The sequence below is a fragment of the Tiliqua scincoides genome, chromosome 8, assembly GCF_035046505.1.
Source record: "Tiliqua scincoides isolate rTilSci1 chromosome 8, rTilSci1.hap2, whole genome shotgun sequence".
NCBI lineage: Eukaryota > Metazoa > Chordata > Lepidosauria > Squamata > Scincidae > Tiliqua > Tiliqua scincoides.
The window spans coordinates 34,173,793-34,184,095 of NC_089828.1; the positions used below are offsets into that span (position 1 = coordinate 34,173,793).

At 50.9% G+C, this 10,303-nt stretch overlaps 1 protein-coding gene across 1 annotated transcript; it reads right to left on the bottom strand.

Moving 5' to 3' along the window:
- Positions 1-701: 701 nt before the first annotated feature.
- Positions 702-8,900, bottom strand: KLF16 (KLF transcription factor 16). The gene is made up of 2 exons (XM_066636178.1): positions 8,502-8,900; positions 702-2,574 (listed from the first exon to the last, which is right to left on the bottom strand). Exons 1-2 carry the CDS (start codon positions 8,878-8,880, stop codon positions 2,276-2,278), a joined length of 678 nt encoding a protein of 225 aa, XP_066492275.1. The 5' UTR covers positions 8,881-8,900; the 3' UTR covers positions 702-2,275.
- Positions 8,901-10,303: the final 1,403 nt, after the last annotated feature.

Here is a 10,303-nt window from a genome sequence, read left to right on the forward strand (position 1 = left end):
ATGAGCCATCAATTCATATAGACCTGCACTTGCAACAGCAAAGGCTTTCACGCAGAGGTCTTTGCCAGTGACAAGACCATTGCATGCTGGACAACTGTGTCCCAGTATTGCTCATTTGCATCCATTCTTTTTGCGTCTGGACATTTGTGTCCTCCTATACGTATATATTTTAGATGTACTTTTTATTTTTGAAGGTAGGGTTGGGTTAAGAGGCTTAGGATATATAACATGGGATTTGTTGCCCAGTTAAGTAGGTTGCAAATGACTGGGACAAAAAAAAACAAAAACAAAAAACCAAAAAAAAACCCAGACATGTATGTCCAGGGATGCCAAAGACTGAGATGCATTTGACCAAGACACCAATACCCTAGTACCATCTCTGCCATCACTTGCTATCCAAAATCCTTTTAACTAGAGACAGGAAGGGAACAAAACTGGCAGTTCCATATACTGGCATCTACTGAGCTAAGAGTTCTCCCTTGTTTTCCACCTGGCAGTGGCTTTCTAGAATATCTTGGGTAGAAAGGGGCATTATGCTTAGACCTGCTATCTGAGACTTCTCTAACTGGAGATGCCACAGAGCGCATCATGAACCTGCTCTGCATGCAAAACAGGAGCACTACCTAGAGCCAGCCCCAGGCCTATGCTAAATACTCTTGCCCCACCATTCCCTGGCGACTGGTCCACTACTGCGGCCCCCTCCCCCCCAGTCAGCATTCCATTATTTACTGGGCAACAGAGAAGCAGCTGTGGCAGTCCATCGTCCTTCCCAACACCATTTTAAAATTTCCAAATGTCCCACCTGCAACACAGTAGCAGAGGCAGGTAATCCGGGAACTTTCAAATGGCGCCCTGGAAGACAGACGAACAAGTATGGCTGCTGTTCCTTCCCTCATTGCCCCATAAGCCATGGACACTTACTGGGCAATGGCCAGTGGAAGCAGTGGCTGGTGTTCTCCTTGGTGCTGCTGCTGTAGCAGTGGCATAGAGTAGGACTCTCCTTTATCCCCTTTATGCAGTTTCTGGGCAGATGGGGTAGGTAGCTGGCACAGGAGGACCCACAGGGTTTGTGCCCAAGGACCCCCCAACCCTGGTGCTACCACCACCCTATGGGTGTGCCCCATACGATGCCCAGTCAAACTCATACCATCCCACTCCAAGGGGAATTGAGTTTAATATAGCTATACTGCCCCTCCATTCTTGGTTCTACTTAGATTTTATACTTAAAAAATAAAAATTGTCAACCACTTCTCTAAAACAGCCTGTCATCTTTCTTTTAAGGTAGGGTTTGACCTAGGAAAAAATTATTTACATATGGTGTCATAGACCAACTTTAGTTATGGACTACTGAAGGCAAAAATCAACCCTATTCCCACCCACCAACACACACACACACAGCCCTTGAAAATCTCATGACAGTTTGGAAAGAGAGGCCAGTTTAGGTCGGGAGAAGGAAAGAGACATTTCCTTGAAAAAAGGACATGGCCGGGGGGAGGGAAGCCAAATGTCTCTCATCTCCAATTACTTCTTCATGCAACGCAGAGAGAGTCTGTGGAAATCATGGCCACAAGATGTAGTAATGGTCACTACTGCATTGGGCTTATTTTAACAAAAGAAACCATTGGTTGCCATTGACCATGACAGTGAGGTATGAATTCTCCTTGTTCAGTGGCAGAATTCCTCAACCACTAGATGCTGGGAACAAACAACAAAAGGATGGTCCTTCATGCCCCCTTCATGAGTTTCTTAGTAGCACCTGGCTGGCTATCAGAGGTAGTCCATTCAACTGAGTTGGATGGACCTTCAATAATGTTATTCTGTTCCTGAGCATCAGACAAATGTTCCAAACTGGAAGTTACCAAAAATTGGAGGTAACGATTGGTAGACAGCCAGACCAAGCGTTTCCACCCAACGTGGTGCTTCTCAAGGATGCCAGTCCCAGATCATGAAGAATGTCCCTTGCATCAGAAAACTGAGGCAACATGGCTGCAATTGCCAAATGATCCAGTTATGACAACTGATGATAGGGTAAGTTGACACAGGTGAGAATGGAGTTCTTGCCAAAGCCAGGCAGCACAGCAAGGTAGATACACACCTCCAGGTGTGAGGAATCAATTCTTGAACAAGCAAAGTTGAAACCAAATAAAAATTGTGGAGAAGCACAAAGTCAACAGAGTACTGCACAAAGGGCCTACTTCCTGAGGAGGAGGACAACAAGCATCCCTGGGACCAGCTCTTTCACCCCACCTCTTGTAGGAAAACGTAGCAGGACCTTTTATTGGGGAGGGCTGTCAGGGGTGGGACTGTCAGGCGAAGGGCTTCCGGCCAAACTGCTGGTGGCTGAGTCACTGGGGGAGGCGCTATGGCAGTCGGGTCTTCGGACCATGCCAGGCTGGAAAGCAGGGTGACGCCGGGCATGCTTAGTGAGGTGGTCGCTGCGCATGAACCTCTTCTCACAGAGTGGGCAGGCGAAGCGCTTTTCGCCAGTGTGCGTCCGGAAGTGGCGGGCCAGCTCGTCTGAACGTGCAAACCTCTTCTGGCAGCTGGGCCAGTTGCAGGGAAACGGGCGCTCACCTGCAAAAAGAAAGACCAAAAAAGAAGGAGTGCCATTTTAGTCAAAAGTTTGGTTTAACGGAATCTCCATGCACAGAGGCAGTCAATCCGATTCTGGAACAAACACCAGGGAAGAGCCATCATCTTGCCAAGTCAAACCTGAAGGTGCTGAACCCACAGATAAGGACAGCCAACTGTATTATGGTTTTAAAACCACCAACAACAACCAATGTTAGGATAGCCGTGGGGACCATGCTTTGCAGGATGAAGGTCCCAAGTTCCACCCCCAACATCTAGAGCCAAAAATGATCTCACGTAGTAGGGCCAGGAAAGTCCCAAGACCTTAGAGCAGGGTTTTCCAGACCCAGGCCCCAGGGGCCAGATGCGACAAGCCTCTATCCGGCCCGTGACAAACCTCAAGTCCCCTGCACACATCTGGCCCACTCAACCAAATGTGACCAGAGCTGTGCTCCAGTTGCATCTGGAGGGTGTTCTGAGGGCTGGGGAGGCCATGCGCCTCCCCTCAGAATGCCTTCTAAAGGCCTAAAAACATCACTTCCTGACTTTCTTGCAAAATCAGAAGTGACATTTTGGGGCTGTCTAAAGGCCTTGGGCTTTCTAATGTATTTAAATTTTATATTTAAAATTTATTTATTTTTCCGGCCCTCAACACCATGCCAGGTATTTTATGTGGCCTTTTGGCCTAAACGTTTAGAGACCTCTGCCTTAGACAACAGAAGACAGGTGAAAAAACCTACAAGACAGACCAGTGTTTTGACTCAGTACAAGGAAGCTCCATATGTTTATCAGGACCATCCACAGCTCAGTGGCAGAGCATCTGCTTTGCATGCACCTCACCCTGCGCAGCAATTTTCCCTCATCCTGCGCAGCAAATATGCAGCAATTTTCAAACTTTTTCATCTCATGGCACACTGACAAGGCACACCATTCATTTTTTGACAGTTGACAAGGCACACCGCACTGCCAGTGGGGGGCTTACATCCCCCAATGACCCTACTAATAAATGACCCTCCCCCAAACTCCTGCGGCACACCTGTGGACCATTCATGGCACACTAATGTGCCATGGCACACTGGTTGAAAATCGATGGTCTAGCTTCTCCTTCAGAATCTTGGCTAGTAAGATTTGCCCAAGCTCTCAGAAAGTGGACACCAGTTTGAGTAGGCTTATGTTGGATTAGATCAGGGGTGTCCAAACATTTTGGCAGGAGGGCCACATCATCTCTCTGACATTGTGTCAGGGGGCCAGGAAAAAAAAGAATGAATTTACATTTCAAATTTGAATAAATTTACATAAATGAATATATTTGAGATGGTGCTTATATGAATGAATAAAGGTCTTGCAGTAGCTCAAGACCTATAAAAGGCCTTGCACAAAGCAAGACCAGCCTTTCCTTCACTGCCACTGCTGCATCACAGACATGAAACAACAAGCAGCGGAGGAGGCCCTCGTCCCACAGCTCAGGTGAGAGGTTGAACAGTCGTCCTCACACTAAGAGCAGTTGCATTGGGCCAGTGTGGACTCCAGCAAGTCTCTGGAGGGCCAGAGGCTCACTGAAGACTGGATGCTCCCCACAGGCTGGATTGGGAGCCCCAAGTGGCCCCCGGGCTGGGGTTTGGTCACCCCTGGATTAGATGGACAGGTTCTGGTTAGCCACCTCAGGCACAGTTGTACGAAAAGGCAGCCTAAAAATATTTATAAATAGAATCTGAAAGGAAAAACAGCTATGGTACTGATCTGCCTAGCCTGCTGCCCCCACTGAGCCTCTGAGCAAGCCAGCACCTGCTTTTTCAGCTAACATCTTGTGAACAGGCATAATCGTCGCATGAAAAGAAAGCATTATGGAAGTCAACCTGATTTGCAGAACTGTGGCTCTATTACATGCTTTTTGTGCTCCCCACATGCTACACTATTAAAACGCCTTCATAAAACCATTCTTGTTCAAAAAGGCCTTAGTACGGTGGCATCGCTAGGGGGTGCAGGGGTGTGTGGGCCACACTGGGTAATGCACATAGGGGGTGACACCACAAGTGACCAAAATCGCTAAAATCATGGTTTGTAGGACTAATAAATACCATCATGTTATATTTAATTCCATGCGTGTTTTACTGCAGAATGCAATGAAAAAAAACAAGAGTGAAATATCTCCATTCTATCAAATGTTATGTCCAAAAAACAAATATGCAACTGTCTTATGTAACAAAAATTCAAAACAGACCAATAAGACTGATTGTTCGAAGAGCCAATGAGATGTTATGACATAGCAGGGAACCAACAAGGTATTAGTAAGGTGACACACTCAGGATGGGGTGACACCACTAGTGAACAAAATCACTAAAATTGCAATTTGTAGGAATAATTCATGTTGGCAACCTTCAGTCTCGAAAGACTATGGTATCGCACTCTGGTAGGAATAATGCCATCATATTATATATCAATTGAGGTGTAATTTCATGCAGAATGCAATGAAACAAACCACGTTGAAATATCTATGTTATATCAAAAGGTATAGCCAAAAAACCAGCGGGCTGGGGCGATGGTTCATCACCATGCCCACCACCACCTGGGTTATTGCCCCACTCACTGCATGGGAGGAGGTCCATCATGGGAGTGATGCACTGGCCTCCCATACCAGGTGATGTAAACCCTAGTGACACAACTGCTTTAGCACAATTCCTTAGTACCACACCCCACTGCAAGCCTAAGTATAACTACATCTTCTCCCCCCTCTCCCACTTACCCCACCTGCATTTCTCTTGCCTTTCTTAGGTGCGCTTCTGAGGCAGTAGCAAGACTGTAAGCTACATTGTAAGCTGTGACAGTACAAGATTGTAACCCAGCCTCTCCTGCTCTGTAAAGTGTCACAGACACAGGTGGCACCTAACAACAACACTGTTGCAGGGCTGTCCTCTTCCAGTGCCAAGGGAAGAGCTGTGGCTCAGCAGAAGAGCATCTGCTTCGCAAGGTCCCAGGTGTGATCCTTAGGCAGTTTGAGCAAAGAAAAGCAGTGGAGAGCCACTGCTGGTCTGTGTTGTTAACACTGACCCAGATGGACCAACAGCCTGATTCAGTGAAGGTAGCTCCCTCTGATCCACAGTGGGATTAATGCCCCAGTCCCTTGCACATGCACACACAGTCACATGCAAGGATCTCTACAAGTTTGCCTAAGGAACAGATGGTGGGTTGGGGGATCCAGAATATGTTTAGCCTGCCCATCCCCAACACACACACTCCAGATTTAAAAGGGTTTGACAAACACTTGGTGAAAACCAGACAACATCTGAGAAAACAGAGCAGCCAAACACACACACACACACACACACACACACACACACACAATTCAGCCCAAGCCTACAACATTGCCAGCTGCCTGGCCAGCCCTCTCGCCCACAAGGGGATTAAGGACACAGCACATGCCAGGCAGCAAAGACTGGCACGCACAGAATGGAACCATCTCCCCATGTACTGACTATACCTTCAAGCCAGCACTCAGGAGAGAGGTGAAAAAAACCAGCTTATCTCCTTCAGTATCACACCTACAGAGGGCAAGTTGACATCTCCTCTCTCTGCTCTAGGCATATTTACTTAGGAGTAAGCCCCAGCAAGCCTGCCCAGAGACAGAAACATCGGAATCCACCTTTGTTATCTTGGCAAGGTTTTCTTCAGAGTCCACGATTTAAAATACACAGGCAAGAAGAGATTGGTGTTGAAAATGTTTATGGGCATGTTCCAGAGACCTGTGTAATTCATTATGGAATTCCTTGCTGGCTAGCTTAGAAAACATTTGTACATAGGAGGTTCTCTCCCTCCTGCCTCTTCCTATTTTATCCAGATTCAGAAAAAGGAACATATTACCTGCACACAATTACCTTGCTCAGCTGAGGGGGGGGTGCAAAGCACTGAATCTTGCAGGGAGCCTCTCCACAGCTTGCAAGTGGCCCTTCCCACAACCTTCCCCCCCCCCAGCCATTCTGGGCCACTAGAGCAAAACATTTTGCCTGGAATGGCTCCCTGTGGGGGGGGGAGGGGACACTTGCATGCCAGGGTGAGGCTCCCTGCAAAACTTAGTGCTTTGCACCTCCTCTAACTATGCCACTGACAATTGCTCTTAACAATTTTCACAAGGGACAGCTTTCTCCTAAAACCCCCTAGGCAGGGCAGCACAGAGAAAAAGTGGGGGGGGGGGGAGCCAGTTTTCTATTAGAACTCACCCTCACCCTCTCCCCCCAAAGCACTCCCTCCCCTTCTCAAACTCCCAGTCCACAGGTAAAATGTACCAGTGCCTTCTTGGAGACATTTCACAAACAAGGGCTCAATTCTATATGTGACTATTCAGAAGCAAGCCCTACTGTGTTGACAGGAGCTTACTCCCCAGAAAGTGTGTACAGGATTGCAGTGGAAAAAGTGCAATCTTAAGCACACTACCCAGACAGTGCACTTTACTGAACTCAGTGGGAGGTTTATTCTAGGGGTGACCGCGCACTGGATCAAGCGGCACAGTTGTCATCTTGGGGAAGCCCTCCAAGTGTGGGAATTCTCAGTAAGGACACATAGAAGGTCCATCTGGCTGGGCTCTCCATCTCCCCCCCCCCGTTGTTTTCAGCTAGCAAACCAGTTTACTGGCCTTGCATTCCATACATGGTAGGGAGGCTGGCCTCCAACACACCCACACCACTTCTGACGCCACGTTGCCACACCTCCAGCCCACCCACTCCTGTTCAGTGTTCCTTTCCCGCCCACCACCACCACCCAGCAATTTTGAAAATGGCTCGTGAGCGGGGGTGGGAGCAGGAGAGGAGAGGTGAATGGCGGTCAGTGGCGAGAGATCATGGATCAACCCACTTCCCCCCCCCCCCTTCGCGTGCCGCCACATTAGAAGTTCACACCCAGCGCAATCAGGTTGCACGGAGTTAGAACCGCACCTCCGTCCCGGCTGTCCCGCGTGGGCAGCAGAATCCGCGGCTTACCAAACAGGGAGTAGGCGAGATTTGAAGGCTGGCAAGGAAAGATCTCCAAGGGAACGGGGGGGGGGGGAAGGCGGGCAGAGAAAGCCAAGCAAGACCCACCCATCCCGAAATCCAGGCAGAGGGGAAGCCCTGCTGGAGCAGCATCCTATTTCCAACCCTCCAGAAAGCTCATGTGGAGAGCATGAAGGCAACAGCAGCACCACCGCCGCCCCCCCGCGCACCAGTTTGTGCCTGGCATCTGGTAGATGCGAGAGCCCAAACCCATGCCTGTCTACTCAGAAACAAGTCCCACTGTAGTTAATGGGGTTTACTCCCAGGAAAGTGTGGATAGGATTGCAGCCTTACAGCCCAAGCCTATGCATGTCTACTCAGTAGTTAGTCCCATTAGAGTCAATGGGGCTTAGTCCCAGGAAAGTTAAGCCCCAGTTAATGGGGCTTACTTCCAGGAAAGTGTGGATTGGACTGCAGCCTGTTTAGCTACTGTGACAAGAACTGCTTGGCTTGCTGGCAGGAACCCTGCCTGTGCCCCTAGCGATGGTAGCAGACTAGTGGCAAGGGTAGACTATTGCCGAACATGGAAGCTCCATCCCTGATTTTCTGATGAGGTTTTTTTAACAGTTTACAGACGGAGATCAGGATGTGCCCCCCCCCCATTCCTGAAACACACTTTCGCTTTCAAGCCACGTGTGAGCCAGACTGGGGGCGGGCGGCACTGTTTCGCAAGGGGCAGGCGCCGGCAGAGGGGCCCTGATCCTGAGGCTCAGGGGATGCCGCCTCTAGCCCAAGCTCCCCACACCCCCAAGCAGAGGCGGGTTCCCTGCGTACGCCCCAGAGAGGCCGGGCGGCAGAGCGGAAAGGCGCGGTCTCCACGTGGGAGGAGGCGGAGGGGACCGGAGCGGAGTCCGAGAGGCGCAGGGCGGGGAGAAGAGGCGAGGCGGGGAGGGTCTGCGGCGCCCTTACCCGTGTGCGTCCGGAGATGCGCCTTCAGGTGCGAGGACTTGCCGTACACCTTGGAGCAACCTTGGAAAGGGCATCGGTGGCGCTTGGTGGGGGCGCTGGAGAGACTCGGGGCGCCTTGGGGGCCTCTCGGGGGGCTGCCGTCCGCCTCCCGCAGGGCTGGCGAGCCGCTTTTCGGGTCGTCCCCCCCGGCAGACGAGGGCGAAGAGTCGGCGTCGCCGTCGGAGAGGGGCTCGGCGCCAGGGCGCACGGGCTGGCGAGCGCTGGGAGGCGCGCACATCGATCGCCCTCCGCGCTCCTCCTTGGCGGCGGCCGGGTGGATCAGCGCCCCGCTGGAGATGGACATCAGGCACTCGGCGGCCAGGTAGTCCAAGCCCGACATGCTGCCGCTCCGGAGCCGTCGGGGCGACGCCTCCAAAGGGCTGGTCCGATGGCGAGACCCGACGCGCGGCGCGCCTGCTCCACCTCCTGCCGGCTGGCTGGCTGGCTAGATGGGGGTGCCGCGCCCTGGCGCAGCCCGCAGACCGGGAAGCCGGCCTGGTCTCCGCCCAGCTGCTCGGGGCGCGTCAGGTTGGACCGCGGAGGGGAGCCGAGCAGGGGCTGTGACCCTCCTCTCCTGCTCAGCCGGCAACTCGCATCACGAGGAGGGAGGAGCCAGGCAGGGAAGGGCGGAGCAGACGCCGGAGAACCTCGCCTCGCTCTGCGGGAGCCAGAGGGGCTTGTCCAAGCAGCACCTTCCTTGCTTGCTCGGAAGTAGGGCCCTGTGTGTCCAACGAGGCTTCCCAGTTGTGGCTGCAGTCCTAGCCACGCTTTCCTGGGAGTAAGCCCCATGGACTATAACGGGACTAACGTCTGAGTAGACATGCATAGGCTTGGGCTCTAAGGGTGCAATCCTATCCACACTTTCCTGGGAGTAAGCCCCACTGAGTATAATGGGACTAACTTCTGAGTAGACTTGGGCTCTACGGTTGCGATCCTATTCACGCTTTCCTGGGAGTAAGCCCCATTGACTATAATGGGACTAACGTCTGAGTAGACATGTATAGGCTTGGGCTCTAAGGGTGCAATCCTATCCACACTTTCCTGGGAGTAAGCCCCACTGAGTATAATGGGACTAACTTCTGAGTAGACATGCATAGGACCAGGCTCAGAGTGCAACCCTATCTATGCTATCCTGGGAGTAACCTCATTGACTATAATGGAACTAACTTCTGAGTAGACATGGATAGGATTGGGTTCTTAATGCACACACCTATGCACTATTCACACAGGCCTGCACTCAAGTCATCTGCAGTCCCTTTATTCACATGTTACTTTAAATGTGTGTCTAGCCTTGCATCCAGTCAGTGTGTGTACTGTATTTTTTGTAGGTGTGTCCAGTCCCTGTGCTGGTTTTTAAACAAATGCATAGTAATTCACACATGAAAATGGATACATGTGTACAAACACCCAGGATATAGCATATGACATAAGAACATAAGAACAGCCCCACTGGATCAGGCCATAGGCCCATCTAGTCCAGCTTCCTGTATCTCACAGTGGCCCACCAAATGCCCCAGGGAGCACACCAGATAACAAGAGACCTCATCCTGGTGCCCTTCCTTGCATCTGGCATTCTGACATAACCCATTTCTAAAATCAGGAGGTTGCGCATACACATCATGGCTTGTACCCCATAATGGATTTTTCCTCCAGAAACTTGTCCAATCCCCTTTTAAAGGCGTCCAGACCAAACGCCATCACCACATCCTGTGGCAAGGATTTCCACAGACCGACCACACGCTGAGTAAAGAAATATTTTCTTT